The sequence below is a fragment of the Neoarius graeffei genome, chromosome 1 (genome assembly GCF_027579695.1).
Source record: "Neoarius graeffei isolate fNeoGra1 chromosome 1, fNeoGra1.pri, whole genome shotgun sequence".
In the NCBI taxonomy this organism is placed as follows: domain Eukaryota; kingdom Metazoa; phylum Chordata; class Actinopteri; order Siluriformes; family Ariidae; genus Neoarius; species Neoarius graeffei.
The window spans coordinates 55709816-55730905 of record NC_083569.1 but is presented as its reverse complement, the minus strand read 5'-3'; the positions used below and the strand labels follow the sequence as shown (position 1 = coordinate 55730905).

The following is a 21090-nucleotide window of genomic DNA, read 5'->3' as shown; positions in this document are numbered from 1 at the left end:
GTTTGTACGTCAGTAAAGAAAGCATCACGTTACATAAGAGAGCATTTTTCAGACTAAAAACATAATGAAGGCTGCTGGGTTTTGCTGAAAAATTAAGAAACAAGTGTGACAGTCAAAGTGTCCAGAAGAACTGTGGCTGCTTCTGTAAGATGCTCAGTAAAACCTACTTCCTTATAAAACTGCACTCACTGTACCTGAGACTACTATTTTATTCTTTTTTTTTTTTTTTTTAAGCAAAGGGTCATCTCACACCAAACAGTGACTTTTTTCATGCGTCACTGCTTACTGATCTTTGTTTTTTTAAGTAAAAGCATTTAATTTCATTATTTTTGAAGACATATCTGCTCGACAGCATTTCATTGCATGTGCCTAAGACTTTTGCACAATACTGTATGTCTATTTCATTGTAATTTCCCCCACTTGTGATGTGTAAATGATCATCTTTAGAACGTTTAGCATCTCCCCACATAGCACTCACCATGTTTTTATCCTTGAGAAGCTTGTTTCTTGCAATATACAAAAGTTAAAAAATTAAAGGAAAACATATTGTGTGAGGGAAATTTTACCGGCATGGTGAGAGTCCGCTTGTCCACATGATCGCCTTTTATCTGTTAACACCATCATCATTCACAAACTTTCAAGCACCACTGTATTTAACAGCTCTTCATAAGGTGTATGTACACATTTACCCATCTGTTATGTATGGAAGCATATTGCTGCCACACCAAAGCATGACTAGTTTGAGGAGTATGAAAATGATATAAAGCACATGTTATGGCATACAATGGTAGAGAGCGCTCCCTACTACCATCATGAAAAAAAAAAAAATCAATCAAGGGAATTTCTTTGCCATCAACCACAGTTCCAGAAACATATAGAATCTGTGCCAAAGTGCACTGAAGCCGTTCTTGTGGCTCATGCTGGTCCAACACCTTCTTACTCAGACAATTTCAGTCTTTTCCTTTAATTTGCCACCTGTCTGTATGTGAATATACATGTTATCACCACATGTCAATTTCCATAGAGTAGAAACAAATGAACTGCTGAAATCTTATTATATTCAGAATAAAAAATTCAGTTTCTCGAAGAATGATCCAAAGACTAGAGTTCCTATTTTACTAAGGAAGCAAATGCTTTTATCTCATCTCATCTCATTATCTCTAGCCGCTTTATCCTTCTACAGGGTCGCAGGCAAGCTGGAGCCTATCCCAGCTGACTACGGGCGAAAGGCGGGGTACACCCTGGACAAGTCGCCAGGTCATCACAGGGCTGACACATAGACACAGACAACCATTCACACTCACATTCACACCTACGGTCAATTTAGAGTCACCAGTTAACCTAACCTGCATGTCTTTGGACTGTGGGGGAAACCGGAGCACCCGGAGGAAACCCACGTGGACACGGGGAGAACATGCAAACTCCACACAGAAAGGCCCTCGCCGGCCCCGGGGCTCGAACCCAGGACCTTCTTGCTGTGAGGCGACAGCGCTAACCACTACACCACCGTGCCACCCCAAATGCTTTTATTTTTAATTAAATAAAGTACCATTTGGGGCGGCACGGTGGTGTAGTGGTTAGCGCTGTCGCCTCACAGCAAGAAGGTCCGTGTTTGAGCCCCGTGGCCGGCGAGGGCCTTTCTGTGTGGAGTTTGCATGTTCTCCCCGTGTCCGCGTGGGTTTCCTCCGGGTGCTCCGGTTTCCCCCACAGTCCAAAGACATGCAGGTTAGGTTAACTGGTGACTCTAAATTGACCGTAGGTGTGAATGTGAGTGTGAATGGTTGTCTGTGTCTATGTGTCAGCCCTGTGATGACCTGGCGACTTGTCCAGGGTGTACCCCGCCTTTCGCCCGTAGTCAGCTGGGATAGGCTCCAGCTTGCCTGCGACCCTGTAGAACAGGATAAAGCGGCTAGAGATAATGAGATGAGAAGTACCATTTGCAAATGTAAAATTTCTGAAAATGTTTCAAAATAAAACATACTTGTATATACTTGATTGACTACTGGCAGCCAACTGGCAAAGGTTAATTGTAGTATCCATCGTTTTAAAAAAATGACCTTATTCTCAACTTTTTTACAGTCTAAAACATAGTCAGAAATTGTATTTACTTCCATTTTTAATGCTGATACAGTGATGCTTGAAAGTTAACTTTCTCCAAGGTTCTCAGAAATCTTTCTTCATGCCATGATACATGTGTTGTGAAGATCAGACTTTGATAGATCCCTGTTCTTTAATTAATACTGGGCACCCACTCACATCTGATTATTGCTCCATTTTCACCTTCAAACCAACTATGGATCCTAGAGGTTCACATACTTTCGTCACTCACAAATATGTAATATTGGATCATTTTCCTTAATAAATAAATAACCAAGTAGAATATTTTTGTCTCATTTGTTTAATTTGATTGTCTATCTAATTTTAGGATGTGTCTGGTCATAATTGTGGACAAATATAGAAAATTCTAAAGGGTTCACAAACTTTCAAGCACCACTGTATTTAACAGCTCTTCATAAGGTGTATGTACACATTTACCCATCTGTTATGTATGGAAGCATATTGCTGCCACACCAAAGCATGAAACAGCACTTGATTAAATCATGTAAATGATATTACCCAGTTTATTCTCCGCACACCTCATTCATTCAAACCATTAAACTCATGTTTGAATCTATCATGTTATAACGTGAAAAGTTTCACGTTTTAACAATACAACCCCGATTCCAAAAAAGTTGGGACAAAGTACAAATTGTAAATAAAAACGGAATGCAATAATTTACAAATCTCAAAAACTGATATTGTATTCACAATAGAACATAGACAACATATCAAATGTCGAAAGTGAGACATTTTGAAATTTCATGCCAAATATTGGCTCATTTGAAATTTCATGACAGCAACACATCTCAAAAAAGTTGGGACAGGGGCAATAAGAGGCTGGAAAAGTTAAAGGTACAAAAAAGGAACAAATTGCAACTCATTAGGTCAATTGGCAATAGGTCATTAACATGACTGGGTATAAAAAGAGCATCTTGGAGTGGCAGCGGCTCTCAGAAGTAAAGATGGGAAGAGGATCACCAATCCCCCTAATTCTGCACCGACAAATAGTGGAGCAATATCAGAAAGGAGTTCGACAGTGTAAAATTGCAAAGAGTTTGAACATATCATCATCTATAGTGCATAATATCATCAAAAGATTCAGAGAATCTGGAAGAATCTCTGTGCGTAAGGGTCAAGGCCGGAAAACCATACTGGGTGCCCGTGATCTTCAGGCCCTTAGACGGCACTGCATCACATACAGGCATGCTTCTGTATTGGAAATCACAAAATGGGCTCAGGAATATTTCCAGAGAACATTATCTGTGAACACAATTCACCGTGCCATCCACCGTTGCCAGCTAAAACTCTATAGTTCAAAGAAGAAGCCGTATCTAAACACGATCCAGAAGCGCAGACGTCTTCTCTGGGCCAAGGCTCATTTAAAATGGACTGTGGCAAAGTGGAAAACTGTTCTGTGGTCAGACGAATCAAAATTTGAAGTTCTTTATGGAAATCAGGGACGCCGTGTCATTCGGACTAAAGAGGAGAAGGACGACCCAAGTTGTTATCAGCGCTCAGTTCAGAAGCCTGCATCTCTGATGGTATGGGGTTGCATTAGTGCATGTGGCATGGGCAGCTTACGCATCTGGAAAGACACCATCAATGCTGAAAGGTATATCCAGGTTCTAGAGCAGCATATGCTCCCATCCAGACGACGTCTCTTTCAGGGAAGACCTTGCATTTTCCAACATGACAATGCCAAACCACATACTGCATCAATTACAGCATCATGGCTGCGTAGAAGAAGGGTCCGGGTACTGAACTGGCCAGCCTGCAGTCCAGATCTTTCACCCATAGAAAACATTTGGCGCATCATAAAACGGAAGATACGACAAAAAAGACCTAAGACAGTTGAGCAACTAGAATCCTACATTAGACAAGAATGGGTTAACATTCCTATCCCTAAACTTGAGCAACTTGTCTCCTCAGTCCCCAGACGTTTACAGACTGTTGTAAAGAGAAAAGGGGATGTCTCACAGTGGGAAACATGGCCTTGTCCCAACTTTTTTGAGATGTGTTGTTGTCATGAAATTTAAAATCACCTAATTTTTCTCTTTAAATGATACATTTTCTCAGTTTAAACATTTGATATGTCATCTATGTTCTATTCTGAATAAAATATGGAATTTTGAAACTTCCACATCATTGCATTCCGTTTTTATTTACAATTTGTACTTTGTCCCAACTTTTTTGGAATCGGGGTTATATAATCACGTTATAACGTGAAACCATAACACGAAACATTTGACGCAATAATGTGAAAATGTATTGTTATAACAAACTTTTCATGTTATTATAGGACACTGACTTTTTTTTCTTTTATCTGATGTGGCAACAATACTCTTCTGAAGTTATGCTTATTATTATAAAAGTGGCATAAAAATACACTTTGCATGACTGCTTTTACAACAATTAATCATCAGTCAAAATGTAATATTTGTGACCGGCGTACCCAGATGCGATGATTTTTCCCCCACTGAGCTCATAAAAGCGGCTAGAGATAATGAGATGAGATGTTGTCATAGATTTCTATTCATTGTTACCCAAGACAATAGGAAACACGTATGGCTCTTGGACAGACACTGAATGCATGGCAACTGCTTTACTACAAAACCTCTGAACTACTAACGCAATAAAAGTAATATTTCCATTCCTGCTCTTTTTACACAAAGCCGTGCCGTTGCTCACCAGGCCACCACTTCCAACAGTGTAATTCCCCCCCCAAAAAACCATGCAAGTTACCTGTAATGTCTTCGGGCCACCAGGTCAGAGGCGACTCGTCCCTCTCTCTCTCCAACGCCGCAGTTCCCCAAGAAATTATTACTATCCATGACTGCGAGCTCATTCAGAAAGAGCTCTATGGTGCTTTCGCTCCATCCCTCCTCTGGACATTTGCCCTGGGAAGACAGGGAAACATCTCACAACTCGCACCTTTACCTATTTAGAAGAAAGCAAGTGTTAAGTAATAAGGTACAATGATACTGTAGAGTCGAGCCACTACAATTACAGTAGTCTACAGTGACAGACAAGCAAGAGATTAACTGGGAGGGCTAAAATCTAAACCTATCACAGGGTTTCCCATACATAGGCCAGCTGTTGCACATATACCCGAACTGCAAGTAGGCCTGTTAGGCTAATTAAAAATAACACAGCCTTCCCGATTCGCCTTCCAACCCCTTATTTTAAAAGGTAGCCGACGTCATGCTCGTGATGAGCTTTATCATACTGGGCTCACGCTAGCCGCTCGCACGTCCGCAAATTGCGAAGTTTTATTCCAATTTGCGAAAAGAAAATCATCTGTATTTGCATTTTATGCGAAAAAGTCATTTAAAGTTTAAGCAAAATCCATCAAACAATTGCGATTTCTCAAGATAAACAGTACCTTTCAGGGCCTGAATTTGGGCGCGGGATTGCGGGTATCGCGCATATATTTTTTTTAAATTCCCGCATCTTTAACGATTCTAATGCGAGAGATTCCCGCACACATTACTGCATTGCCTGACAACGTCAATCTAATAATGGATCAGTGTGAATGCGCGACTACCTTCTGTTCTCAAGGTTACTTGAATTGAACCCTCCTTTTACTGACTGACCCCCCCTCCCCCCATAGCCTACTCAGAACAAACACAGCAGACACAGACAGTTCACTCACACACAGATACAGCGCGCGCACTCTTCCTCTCTCGGACTTTCGCTGTAAAACATATGGACCGCTGGCTAAAACGTACAAGTGCAGTGGCAGAAGTTTCCCCTGCTAAGAGGAAAACTCCTGAATCCGATGGTGGTAATAGCAGTGTGAGTGATATCGTTGAGAATACACAGGACGAGACAGCTAACGTTAACGTCGACGTTGCGAAGGGGATTAGATCAGAGCATGGCTATAAGAAAAAAGTATTTACAAGGAAAAGCAAAGGAAGCTGATGCTGACAAAAGGGATGACCACTAGGAGAAAGAGTAGGAAAGACTACATATGTACAAGAATCCTGCACTCAGCAAAGATGAATTGTTCAGTGTTGAGAACAATTTGATTTTTTTTTTTAAAGATGGCATATGACACAGGAGACAGGGCTATATGGTATAAGAGAATCCTGAAAAGTCAACAAAGACTGTTGTCATGTTAACGTTCTATATGTGGACTGAAACAAAGTTTGTAAATTCATTCAGTGTTAAGAACAGTTTGATAGTGTTTTCTTATTTTAATTGTAGACATTAAACAGAGGACAGGGATGATCAGATCAGACATGAGAATAGAAAAATGATATAAAAGTTGATAAAAAAAAGATGATATAAAAATGTTATAAAAGGAAAAAGCAAAAGGTCACTGATTAAAGAGATGGCCACTAAAAGAAGAGACAAATAACACAAACATAGTTAAGAGAATCCTGAAAAGTCAGCAGACTGGTTTAAGTTAGATTTTAAGTTAGACTTGTTGTGTCAATAAATTCATTGAGTGCTATTAAGAACGGACTGATTTTTTTTTCTTTTTTATAATTAAACAAAGCAGTGACACTTAAAGAATAGTGCATGAAGATGAGGAAGAAGCAGCTGTGTAAAGCAACACTAAGGAGGTTGTAAAATTAGCTTCACTAAAAGGCACACAACCTTCCAAACTCTTCCTAGAGCCTTACTCGCACTGCTAGAAAAAGGCTATTGGTGTTTGATGGCATAATACAGTCGTTCAGCAATGTCATGCTGTAAAGGATCTCTTTCATTTTGTGGTGGTTTTCTACCCTCCACCCGAAACTGAACAGTCCATATCTTAGACGGCTGGTGGGAATAATACTCGCGTTTATCCACCCGGCCTTTGTCTGACAATGCTATCCAAATTTGGAGATATCAAAATGAAAAGTCTACTAAAAAGGATACCTCAAATGGTGACAAAAGGTTACGTACTGTAGAGATCTTCAATCTGAGTAGTGGCAGAAGGTAAGACCTAAGCTATTTAAGCCCACAAGTAGCGTTCCCCACAAACTGTATAAATCCCCCCCAAACTGTGTAAATCCCCCCCATTTGAGTCACTGAGGGGGGGAATTCCCCCCCCCATTCTGAAAAATGAAATTCAGGCCCTGCCTTTCGTGTCCATCTTCGATGTTTTGATTTATAACCAACGCCCCCGAGTTTCGAAGCTTCTTATTGGTTGACCCAAATTACGTCTTCCAATAGCATCGGACCTTACATATAAAATGATCAATTTCCGAGTTGCGCTGATAATGTCGGCAATTCTCGCTCATTAGTGAACAAGATTATAGCGAGGTTTGTTTAAAATAAATTATCCGACTTTACGTATGACAAAAACTTATCTAAAAAGTGAGATAACATTAGAATATTCTGTTAGCTTTCTCAGTTAGGGATAAAAACACGATATAACCATTCTAAAGATGTATTTTCTACATAATATCAACCCTGACAGAACTTTGGAAGAACTCACAGATGAACCAGGATATATCGACCAAGTGTACCTTGTTTTCAGAGCGTTTTGACCCACATGGTTCAAAGTTTTGACTGCAAGTGTTTCATTTGAGAAATTAATGGTGAATATCATTATATTTGGGTTATGAGATTAATTTATAAGAAACAACCATTGATTTTAACTCCCTGAGCTCCCTTCATCCTACCCATAAAGACACCCCCCTCCCCCTAAACACACACACACACACACACACACACACACAGATCCCAATTACACACACACAGGCCAGTCAGCATACTACAGAGGGTGACTAAGGGCTAAAAGGTGCATAGATAGCAAAGAATGCAAAACACATCACACCAGATGTTAGATATAATTATAATGAAAAATATGGACTCCGTAAACCAGTTTAAGCGGGTTAAATTAAACACACAATTTCATTACATACAGTTGATGAAATGATCAAAATAAGAGGATTCACCAACAAACTACAATAACAATTCATTTTTCAATATTATGTCAGTGCAAGAAACATTTAGAAGTATAACATATCTTGCTAAAAAAATTACTTTGCTAAAAAGAAAATTGTTCTTTTAGCATTTCTTGCTAAGCAAAATTGCAAATTGCTAAAGAAAAATTTGAGTCTTTAGCACTTTTCGCTAAAACAATTTGGGTCCTAGAGTGAGCATAGTCATAGCCTTCTTGGCTTACAGGAAACGGACATCCCTGAGTCAGGCTATAAACCAATTTTGATGCATACAGTAGCAGCTTGACGCGAGGAACCGGCCTTATTGCATTATCCCGTTTATCCCGCTTCAGCAATGACTTCCCTTATGATAGGGCACTTGAGTTTTTTTCAGGAAGCCACGGAGAATTAAATGTTCTGATAGGGCATGCAGGCTTTGCACCAATTAGGGTAATGCTTTTTCATTATTGTTAGTTGCCTTGGTATTACCTTAAGTGGTTTCTTACACCTAATTATGATATTTTATTTTATTATTATTTTGTTGTTACATTATACTATTTATTTCATTTTAGTATTGGTTGAGGTAAGTGTTGAGTTCAATATTTAAAATAAAAACCTCCAGCTAGTTTTTTGCAATTTATTCCTTGAATGTCAACTAAAGAATGATTGAAAGATTGCCACCAAAAAGGCAAAAAACTAAGGTCAAAACCAGAGATGCACTGATTGACCAGCTGCCGATCGGAATCGGCCAATTTTCATGAGATCGGCCACGACCGGTGACCGGCCGGTCAAAATTAAAACATGCCGATTTTCTGCCGATCAAAGCTTGTGTATCACATAGAGATGAAAGTGAAAATACTCGTAATTCACAACTAAAAAGACTGCAGCTACACTGGCAGCTTGAACATGCTTTCTAGTGCGATTGTGTTGCGCTTGCGCAGAACAGTGTCAGTCCTACGCACCTAACGAGCTCCAGCGCGCCGTTAACAAAAAAAAAAATTCACTATATTTGGATATATTATATATCCAAATATAGTGAATTTTTTTTTGTGCCAGATATTGGATGTGAAAAGAAGAAAATGTTTGTGGTTGTGTGAATTTCCCATAACAGGAATTAATACGTTAGCCTCTTACCAAACATCTAGTTAGATTTGTACAAAGAGAGAGAAAAAAAATGTATTTTTGTTTGTTTTACGACCTTGGTTGCACTTGATTCCATTGGAAATTACTCCACAAATACACATTTGACAAAGATGATAGAATGGCTATGGTATAAGTATGACTGGAAATTATTTTTGTATTTTGATACTGAATGAAGAAAATGGGTTGTTCTATAAGGCATAAGTTTTCAGATCTAAATAGGCTTATGAAAGTGTGTTCCATAGCAGAAGGCAAATAATATATAAGGGGGAAGTTGTTTTTATGCCAGATATTGGATGGGAAAAGAAAAATGTTTGTGTGAATTTCCTATTGCAGGAACTAATATGTTAATACCAAACATGAAGAAAGATTTTACAAAGAACAATGTCTGTTTGTTTTCAACCTTTGAGGTGTTGAAAATTTATTACTGAAAATCTGGCAGAATGTTCTATTAAAGAAAAGATAAAAAGAAAATAGTCTTTGTGTGCGCTGTGAAGTGGTTTGAAAAAATGAAATCGGAATCGGCCAAAATCGGTATCGGCAGGTCACACTCCATGGAAAATCAGAATCGGCCCAAAAAATTGCAATCGGTGCATCTCAAGTAAAAACTAAACTTTAACTTAAATTTTGGTGAGTAATTTTCATAAATTTAAAAGACAGGTTTTCCACCAACATCAAGCCCAGCAAACTAATGGCCTGCCCTGTAATGTAAAGTTGGGTCGAGGAATAAAACCAGGCAGGGTTCTGGTAAAAATTGTTTTAGCTGTCTTCTCTTAAAGAACTTAAAAGAATTTAGATTGAACTGAATAATCTCAAATGCTTCTTGTAGCTTTAAAATAGTCCCAGCAGGTGACTCTGAAGAAAAATACTGTGCATTTGAACACTGCCCGCTGTAAACACTTTGCATACACCCCAATGACCGACTCCACCGACCGCCACGACTCCACCGCGCACGATTCCCTCATCGGCACAGTGGAGCACCACAAATTGCTACCTGGTCTGTGGGAAACACTGCTATCAGTAGCTCAACAATGAAACTATTAGGGCTGATCGATGAACTATTTCATGATGTCTCATCAATGGCATGATAAGAATTATGTGAGACAAACTATTACACACACACTTAAGGGCAGACGAGCAGCTGCATTCATGATTTGTACGTTGTCTCTAATACTCGACTGGGTTTATGCCGTGTTTCCTCCAAATTTCAAACATGGCTAACAGAAACGCTCTAACCGTTTTGTTGAAACACAATGCCATATTTATACAGTCGTGCTTGAAAGTTTGTGAACCCTTTAGAATATTCTATATTTCTGCATAAATATGACCTAAAACAACATCAGATTTTCAGACAAGTCCTAAAAGTAGATAAAGAAAACCCAGTTAAACAAATGAGACAAAAATATTATACTTGGTCATTTATTTATGGAGGAAAACAATCCAATATGACATATCTGTGAGTGGCAAAAGTATGTGAACCTCTAGGATTAGCAGTTAATTTGAAGGTGAAATTAGAGTCAGGTGTTTTCAATCAATGGGATGACAATCAGGTGTGAGTGGGCACCCTGTTTTATTTAAAGAACAGGGATCTATCAAAGTCTGAGCTTCACAACACGTTTGTGGAAGTGTATCATGGCATGAACAAAGGAGATTTCTGAGGACCTCAGAAAAAGCGTTGTTGATGCTCATCAGGCTGGAAAAGGTTATAAAACCATCTCTAAAGAGTTTGGACTCCACCAATCCACAGTCAGACAGATTGTGTACAAATGGAGGGAATTCAAGACCATTGTTACCCTCCCCAGGAGTGGTCAACCAACAAAGATCACTCCAAGAGCAAGGTGTGTAATAGTCGGCGAGGTCACAAAGGACCCCAGGGTAACTTCTAAGCAACTGAAGGCCTCTCTCACATTGGCTAATGTTCACAAGTCCACCATCAGGAGAACATTGAACAACAAATGGTGTGCATGGCAGGGTTGCAAGGAGAAAGCCACTGCTCTCCAAAAAGAACATTGCTGCTTGTCTGCAGTTTGCTAAAGATCATGTGGACAAGCCAGAAGGCTATTGGAAAAATGTTTTGTGGATGGATGAGACCAAAATAGGACTTTTTGGTTTAAATGAGACGCATTATGTTTGGAGAAAGGAAAACACTGCATTCCAGCATAAGAACCTTATCCCATCTGTGAAACATGGTGGTGGGAGTATCATGGTTTGGGCCTGTTTTGCTGCATCTGGGCCAGAACGGCTTGCCATCGTTGATGGAACAATAAATTCTGAATTATACCAGAGAATTCTAAAGGAAAATGTCAGGACATCTGTCCATGAACTGAATCTCAAGTAAAGGTGGGTCATGCAGCAAGACAACGACCCTAAGCACACAAGTCGTTCTACCAAAGAATGGTTAAAGAAGAATAAAAAGTTAATGTTTTGGAATGGCCAAGTCAAAGTCCTGACCTTAAGCCAATCAAAATGTTGTGGAAGGACCTGAAGCGAGCAGTTCATGTGAGGAAACCCACCAACATCCCAGACTTGAAGCTGTTCTGTACGGAGGAATGGGCTAAAATTCCTCCAAGCCGGTGTGCAGGACTGATCAAAAGTTACTGGAAACGTTTAGTTGCAGTTATTGCTGCACAAGGGGGGTCACACCAGATACTGAAAGCAAAGGTTCACTAGTCTGGCTAACGCGACTGCAAAGCTCTACGAGCTATTAGTCTGGCCAAGATATTAAGCCCAACCGTTTCCCAGAGCCCGTGGTTGACCCGCCTCCCTGAAATGCCTCAGTTTGCTACTGGTCAAAGCCAGAAAAGGCTGTGACGAAGCTTAAACCAAATCACATCACTCTTTCCTCTGACGTATGTGACGCGACGGGGCTAACTGGTAGATTAAACTCTTACCGAAGCCGGTCGGGAGCAAGGTGAAAACGTCCTTCCTTTCAATAAATACCTCCAGGGCTGCTCTTTGCTTCGTTTTCAATGAGAATTTGCTCCATTTTCGTAATGTTTCTAGTGAATGAAGCGCTTCCGGCATAGATTCTGTAAACAATCTATGGCTTCCGGTCGCAGTTCTACTACGTCACTGCCTTGAACATGCCTCTACCCAGGGCCGTTGGAGATGCTCAAAGTTGATTGGTTCCCGATTTTTCGGGAGCTTGGAAGAGCTGTAGATAGCTTGCCTGGCCAGACTAAGCTCGCAACAGGCCCTCATGGTGCGTCACGCTTAGGATGGGCAGGCCCAGGCTAAAGGTTCACATACTTTTGCCACTCATAGATATGTACTATTGGATCATTTTCCTCAATAAATAAATGACCAAGTATAATATTTTTGTCTCATTTGTTTAACTGGGTTCTCTTTATCTACTTTTAAGACTTGTGTGAAAATCTGATGTTGTTTTAGGTCATATTTATGCAGAAATATAGAAAATTCTAAAGGGTTCACAAACTTTCAAGCACCACTGTAGTTCGGTCATCTGTCCTTTTGTGTAGTTTGTACCCTGATGAGGCAATATATGCTTAGTCTATCTACTTTTTGTTCCTGATCCAAAGGCATTTTGTGAAGAAATAATGACAGAGTAAATAATTCACCTTGTCCCGGCTGTATTTCACATGTGCTTTCTCAGTCATGATGTTTAACTGATGTGTAGGCAGTGGCGTAGCCAGGATTTTTTACATGGGGTGGCCAAAGGGGGGCCAAGGATATACAAGGGGTGGCCATGCTGTGACTAAATAAGGGGGGAGGGGTGTCCAGGGGTCCTCCCCTGAGAAATTTTGAATTAGCTAGATTTGATTTCCTGTATTCTGATGTATCTGGTGGCATATCTGGTGCCTAACTCATGAACAAAACCCATCTGAGCCAAGAGGTCAGAAATTAATGTATGAATTTATGTAACAAAGCATCTGCAAAACAAAGAAACCATCCAACTTGTTTACTCTAGTTAAGTATCAGGATTTTAACGATCACTACTAAACTGCAAAAGTAAAAACTAAAAGATCACCTGTCCCAGGCACCTGGGAAGTAGTAAGGATATTAGTCAGGCTTGAATAAAGAGTGCTTTGCTCAGGAAAAGGAAAATACTTGTATACTTAACTCATACATACAACATATGTAAACACTTACAACATGTTGTGATATTGTCCATTTTAAGTACTGTACAAACTAAATGTGTTGAGTTACAAAATGTGTGCACGCGCGCGAGTGAGTGAGTGAAAGTGTTACACTGATGTAACACATGACACAGATGAGGTGTAGTGCATGAGTGGTGTGTGTGTGTGTGAGGGGGAAGTATGTGCACTGCATGTAGATATAGATGAGCTGTAGTATACGAATTGTGTGTGTGTGTGTGTGTGTGTGTGTGTGTGTGAAGATATATTACATGTAAATACAAAAATGAAGTGCATAAGTTGTGTGTGTGTGAGAGTGTACGTTCAGAGTGCATGAGTGTTGTGTGTGTTATATGTGAATATAGAAATGTAGTGCATGGGTGGTGTGTGGGTGAGTGTGTGTTCAGAGTGCATGAGTGGTGTGTGTGTTGAGAGTGCACGAGTGTTGTGTATACCAGTGAGTGTGTTACATGTAAATATAGAAATGTAGTGCATCATGTATGAGTGGTGTGTGTGTGTGTGTGTGTGTGTGTGTAAGAGAGGGTGTGTGTTGAGAGTGCATGAGTTGTATCTTATAGTGAGTGAGAGAAAAACATAGTGTGTGTTAAGAGAGTGAAGTATGTGTTCATATATGAGAGAGAGAGTTAAGACAGTGCATGAGTGTTACATTTAAATATAAAAATTTAGTGCATGAGTTGTGTGTCTGTGTTGAGAGTGTATGAATGTTACATGTAGAAATGTAGTGCACAAATTGTGTGCGTGTGTGAGAGTGAGATAGACAGTGTGTTAAGAGAGTGCATAAGTGTTGTGTATGAGTGAGTGTGTTACATATAAATATAGAAATGTGGTGCATGAAAGGGGTGGGGGGTAGTCTGGCTAACGCGACTTCAAAGCTCTGCGAGCATTTGGTCTGGCACAGATATTAAGCCCAACCGTTTCCCAAAGCGCGTGGTTGATCTGCCTCCCTGAAATGCCTCAGTTTGCTACTGGTCGAAGCCAGAAAAGGCTGTGACGAAGCTTAAACCAATCACATCACTCTTTCCTCTGACGTATGTGATGCGACGGGGCTAACTGGTAGATTAAACTCTTACCGAAGCCGGTCGGGAGCAAGGCGAAAACGTCCTTCCTTTCAATAAATACCTCCAGGGCTGCTCTTTGCTCCGTTTTCAATGAGAACTTCCCGTTGAATGCTTTCAATACAGCATCTACCGCTGTGTCAAAGGCTTGCCGCTGCTCCATGTTCGTAATGTTTCTAGTGAATGAAGCGCTTCCGGCATAGATTCTGTAAACAATCTATGGCTTCCGGTTGCAGTTCTACTACGTCACTGCCTTGAACACGCCTCTACCCAGGGCCGTTGGAGATGCTCAAAGTTGATTGGCTCCTGATTTTTTGGGAGCTTGGAAGAGCTGTAGATAGCTTGCCTGGCCAGACTAAGCTCGCAACAGGCCCTCGTGTTGCGTCACACTTAGGATGGGCGGGCCCAGGCTAGGTGGGGGGGAGAGTGTGTGTTGAGAGAATGCATGAGTGTTGTGTATGTATGAGTATGACAATTATTAATCAATGTGTACTCCCACCAGTAACACACAACATCTCACACACATTAATATAAACATCACACAACATCTCTACATTTTCTCGATATCTATCTCATATCTATCTGTGTGCACACAGCACAAATCCCACTGTAGCCGGATAGCTATAAAAGACGCATATTTAGGGGCGTCGTGGCTCAGGTGGATAAGGCGCCATACCATAAATCAGGGGACCCGGGTTCGATTCTGACCCGAGGTCATTTCCCGATCCCTTCCCGTCTCTCTCTCCCACTCATTTCCTGTCCTGTCTCTACACTGTCCTATCCAATAAAGGTGCAACAAGCCCAAAAAATATCTTTAAAAAAAAAAAGACGCATATTTATCTATACGGTTGCATTTACATGTAAACGAAGGTTTCAGTCACTGAAAACGGATACTTTCAAAAACCCCGGGCAAAGTGGAGATTTCTGGAAACTCTGAATTGTCTGAGGACAGAATTGTAACTGGATGTCCACAAAGTGAGAAAACTTTAAGAGAGTATAAGAGATGAATAACTTGCATCCCAAATTAATCGCATGTTCACGTAGTTCGTAGGTTGTTGTGTTGTCGGACTAGACCATGACTATCTGATACCACCACCGTCACGACAACCTGCTCATCCACCTGCTGCTTGAACGCGCGAAATGTTTGTGCGCTACGTAGGGTTGGGCGGTATTACGGTAAGAAGGTATCCCGAGGTATCCAAAAGTACCAACGGTATCGGTCTCATTACCGTCATTTAAAAAAATATATATAATATCTAAATAAATATGGAGTACATGAGGTCATAATATAAAATAATAAATTGAAGATCATCCCGAATAACTGTGTGATCGTATTTTCACTAATTCTATCAATTTCCTAAAGAAGTTCTCATCGCGTGCAGGGTTGTTTATATCGTTACCATGGCAACCCTGCGTGACATTTGGAGTCTGACAGAAAGCTTCGCAAGAGACTGAGGCCGGGGGTGTCATGGCTCAGATGGCTAAGGCACCGTACCATAAATCCGGGGACCCGGGTTCGATTCCGACCCGAGGTTATTTCCCGATCCCGTCTCTCTCTCCCCCGCTCATTTCCTGTCTCTCTATACTGTCCTATCTAAAAAAAAAAGAGACTGAGACTGCGGTTGAAAGATGGCAAGTCAAAATAACGAGTTAGTGGCGCAAAAAAAAAAAAACATCGGCAGTGTGGCAGTATTTTGGTTTCAAACCAAACGAAAAATCTAATATGTCCCCTAAGGCACACCATAGCCTGGGGTACTCCACTTCCACGAGATCTCTCCAATGAGTTGTGTTTTGAGTAGGTTACATGAGTAACAACAAGGTAAAATAATATAACGTATGACATTTGGGATGTGGGTAATAAACGTTTGAAATGTCATCTACTGAAGAAACGGAAGAAAACATCGTAGCATAAACTGTTAGGTTTCTGGTGGGAATTAGCAATGCGCTTGCTATCTTTGTTGGGTGTGTTAAACCGTATGGATTTAAGTGGAATAACTGTAAGGAGTTATGTGATCAAGACAACGTTTTAAGCAAGGTAAGGCCATTTGATTATTAATTTCCCCGCCATGGCATGACGTGGGCCCATATGATTTTGCCTTGTGCAGCTATCACGCATTTGAATTAGGTTCGCCTCATTTGCGCTGAAGAATATGGTTTATCGCGCAGTCTAAACGGACTTGGGTGTTGGTTGATTCTTTTTCTTTTCTTTATTTCCCATGCTTGAAAGGGTATGATCCTGCTCATCGTGTACTTTTTTTTGATGGAGTAGGTGAAATAGTGCTGCAAATGGCGTTTCAATGCAGACATGTGTAAACGACAGTTGAATGCTATTTTCAAGATGAAGGAAGAGTTGCGTGATGCTTTGAAATATCTCTTAATCCATTCATCAATGCACACAATTTGCTATGCTGCTTTTAAATAGTACATTTGAGGCATAGGCGCACGTTACACAGTAGGCCGAAACAAAATATTATTTTTTTCTCGGTAATACCGTATACCCCGGGAAAACACAGAGACAGTTTAAAGGTATCAAAATTTGGATACCGCCCAACCCTAGTGCTACGGTAATATGCATCCCCGCAGAAACCAAATAGGCGGAACAAAAATCCAGCGGGCGGAACTAACATTTCATGGGACATATCAGTTTTATAAATTTTATTGTCCGGCCCTGGGGTGGCCACGGCTCCCCTGGCCACCCCTTAGCTCCGCCCCCGTGTGTAGGAAAGTATCAGACCAAATGGAGATCAAACCTAAGATGGGTTTCACACTGTGTAGTCACCTGACATGCCGATCACTGACTGGCTGCATTAATCTACAGTCTGGGCTGGAAAGAAATGAGCCCCTTGCTTCTTCTACCATTCTGTACATTTTTCTTCCAATCACTGATGTTTTCACAAAAATTCAAAATAAAACTGCTTTAAGACATTTGTTAACAGCAAATAATCTCATTCCAAAAACCGAGTGCACAGTCACAAAAAATGTAATATTTTTCGAGTGCACACCGTCACAAAAGCAAACATGATTTGAATAATTCAAATACTCAGAAATTCTGAAATTCATGTAAATATTTCAAAAGATACTACTTTTCACTCAAGTTGTTGTCAGTAATATAACCTGGAACGACTGTAGGCTATTAAATTCGAAAAGAATGTACAATAGAAGCATTTTCACTCGTGTTCTCAGATCTTTGGACCCCACTGTATAATTATACAGTTGTGCGGTTTCTTCTTCTTCTTTCGGCTGTTCCTGTTAGGGATCACCACAGCGGATAACGTCCCGCCATCTCCTCTGTATCTTTTTCTGTCACACCAACCGTCCCCTTCACCACATCCATAAATCTCATCGTTGGTTTTCCTCTTTTCCTTCGACCTGGCAACCCCATCTCCAGCATTTTTTTCCCAATAGACCCTGGATCTCTCGTCTGTACAAGTCCAAACAATCTCAATCTCTCACCCTCTCTCACTTTGTCTCCAAGCTGTCCTACATGTCCTGTCCCTTTAATATTCTTGTGTCTAGGGGTCGACCGATAATCGGCCTGGCCGATATATCGGGCGGATATTCTGCATTTTTAGGGTTATCGGTATCAGCCATAATTTCCACCGATATGCCGATTACATGCCTTTTTGCAGCCGTTTCGTTCCTAACGCGACTGTCACTGCACGTCCTTTCCTGCACTCGCCTCTCTGAGTTTAAGAACACCGTCCCGCCCACCACAACATCTGATTTGTTTGACACAAGAGATACAGCCAATCAACACGCGTAGCTAAACGCTGTGAACTGTTTCAAGGCGGCCGTATGGGCACTCGGGCAGAAGCAGATCCCACTTCAAGGTAAGGACACGCTGCTTTTGCCACAATAAGTCACAAACACACAAGTTGCAAAAGCACAACATCATTATATGTTTACATTCTTCATCTACTACTCGTTAAAATTGTCCATTTGCATCTGTGTAGCCAGACAAACTTAGCTTACGGAAGGAAGCACTTGAATTAGCCTACAACCAACTAGTCTCGCTGAAACTACATGTAATGTTGTCCATAGTAAGCAGTCCCCAGCATAACGTAGGCTGCAGTCATTTTTAAATCCCCGTCTGGAAGCGTTGTGAATGTGTCAGTAGTTCTACTCGAACAGCAGAATGACAGCCATACAGAGAGGTGGTCAAGGGAAGACGTGTGATACGGTGCTAGTAGGCTGTAATACTGTAGGGAGTTTGTCAGGACGCTTGTTGTGGGCTCAGTAATGAATTGCGTCGTGGATGCACACTTGCTTGGATAAACGGTAATGAACGAAATACATCAATTAAACTCTTGACTTAAATGTTCTTATGCTACTTCACATTGCGCTGTAATGTACTCCACTAGCATTTATAATTCTTGCGCAAGTGATTCTCCTCGCTAGAGCTTCTGATTCGGAAAGCGATATACTCTTAAAGGAGCAGAGCCGCGGCCGCCCCTTCACTCCGACTTCCGTTCTCTGAACAGACTCTTAAAGGAGCAGCCGCTCCTTTTAACCAGAGCTTTTAACATGCAGAGCAACTGTGCTTCCTTCACTACAATATAATCCTCCTACATTGGGAATATAGGCTTGGGCATTAAAAGCATTAGAATGTAGATGGTTACTTGTTAAGTTGTTACATAATAGGGAGTGATCGCCTACTTTATGTTTGATTTTACTTTTTAAAAAATGCTGCAGGCAGCTCCCTACACTTGATTTGTTATTTAAAAACTACTTGAAGTTGGTAAGTCTTACTTAGTTCTTAGTGTAAAAGAATCCAGAGTGTATTTTCATTTATTTTCCACTGAAAATGGTGAGCTGTAATATAGTAGGGAGTGATTTATTTTTTTTATTGGTGAATATTTATTTTATTATTTTATTTCTCATTTTATTCTAACTAATGTTTGACTTTATTGTACAAATGCTGCTGGCATCTCCCTGCACAAAATTTCATGTTCAATTTTACAATTAAACATACATTTCATGGATATGAAGGTCTGTGTCAGTGTGTGCTATGTTTAATTTCATGTGAATTATAATGTTTACATTTATCGGTTGCACATATCGGTTATCGGCATCCCAATTCCATAATAATCGGTATCGGCCCTGAAAAAAACATATCGGTCGATCCCTACTTGTGTCTAATCCTGTCCAACTTTGCCACTCCTAATGAAAATCTCAGCATCTTCAGCTCTGCTCCCTCCAGTTCAGCCTCCTGGTTTTTTTTTGTCAGTGCCACTGTCTCCAAACCATACAACATAGCTGCTCTGACTACTGTCTTGGACACTTTCCCTTTCATTCCTGCTGGTACCCTTCTGTCACAAATCACTCCTGACACTCTCCTCCATCCATTCCAACCTGCTTGCACGCTCTTCCACACTCGCCTTTATTTTGTACAGCTGACCCCAGATATTTGAACTCGTCTGCTTTGACCACCTCCCGGACAGCTTTCTTTCATCTCAGAAATATTGCTAAGACAGACCTGGGCATTTTACGGCCCGCAGGCCGCATCCGGCCCTTTGGTTCATTCTGACCGGCCCGCATAAGGTTAATTAGAAATTACAAAATAAACGTATTTTCTAATTTTACCTCATGCATGGACTGAATATGCATTGCTTTTATTTTGAAGTTGTGTTCAACAAAAACGCAATGCGCGCGACATGAAATCCCACGAAACCTAATCCCGCGATAACTACTTCCGTAATTTGTCCAGACCAACCACAAACTTGTACGCCATCCTTCAAACGGTCCAGCCAATCACATAGTGTGACGTCACCAGCAGGCGCCGGAGCCCAAGCCGATCTGTAGATCTGATTCCTACACCGAATCGACTGATCATCTGTCAGCTGTGCTTCGCATCTCCACCTCAGACATTCAACCTGACTTTGATGCACTCGTTAAAGACCAACAGAGACTAGAGCTCTCTCACTGAACAAATAAAAAACTGAAAAACACCAAATGAGGTGATTAGACTACAAATGTGGGCATCATTATTATAATATGATGTATCTTAATTGATATTTGGAGTAGAAAGACAATATTGTGATGTCTTTACTGTGTTTTGGGGTGAATGTGACTAAAAAAAAAAAAAAAAAAGGTACAAATGTTCACATTTTGTTAACCATTATTTTGGGAAATTTGACTGAATAAATGACATTTTTTGTAAGGCAACCTCGTTTTTTCCATACTCTTACCAGCTTGTAAAAACAATGATATTTATTGCTTTATATAAAGAAATACAATTAATATTATGCAGAATTTAGTTCAGCCTTTTGGTCCGGCCCTCCACAAAATTTTCTGTTTCTCATGTGGCCGCATGGAAAAAATAATTGACCACCCCTGTGCTAAGATAAGAAATTTAATGTCACTACATGACACAGAAAACCTAGTTCATGCTTTCGTTACCTCCAGGTTGGATTATTGTAATGCCTTACTGTCTGGATGTTCCAATAAGTGCATAAACAAGCTCCAGTTAGTTCAAAATGCAGCAGCAAGAGTCCTTACTAGAACTAGAAAATATGACCACATCACCCCTGTCTTATCCACACTGCACTGGCTCCCAATCAAATTTCGTATTGATTATAAAATACTACTATTGACCGGGGCGGCACGGTGGTGTAGTGGTTAGCGCTGTCGCCTCACAGCAAGAAGGTCCGGGTTCGAGCCCCGTGGCCGGCGAGGGCCTTTCTGTGCGGAGTTTGCATGTTCTCCCCGTGTCCGCGTGGGTTTCCTCCGGGTACTCCGGTTTCCCCCACAGTCCAAAGACATGCAGGTTAGGTTAACTGGTGACTCTAAAGTGAGCGTAGGTGT

At 40.8% G+C, this 21090-nt stretch overlaps 1 protein-coding gene across 4 annotated transcripts in view; it reads right to left on the bottom strand.

Moving 5' to 3' along the window:
• sepsecs (Sep (O-phosphoserine) tRNA:Sec (selenocysteine) tRNA synthase) overlaps nt 1–21090 on the bottom strand; it is a 44671-nt gene that overhangs the window by 20593 nt on the left and 2988 nt on the right. For all 4 annotated transcript variants that reach the window (XR_009655683.1, XR_009655682.1, XR_009655686.1 and 1 more), the window contains exon 2: nt 4843–4997. Coding sequence is in view for 1 of the 4 variants with exons in the window: in XM_060935003.1 (XP_060790986.1) it covers nt 4843–4997 (155 nt within the window). In the remaining 3 variants the exon portion in view is untranslated. The remainder of the gene's footprint in view (nt 1–4842; nt 4998–21090) is intronic.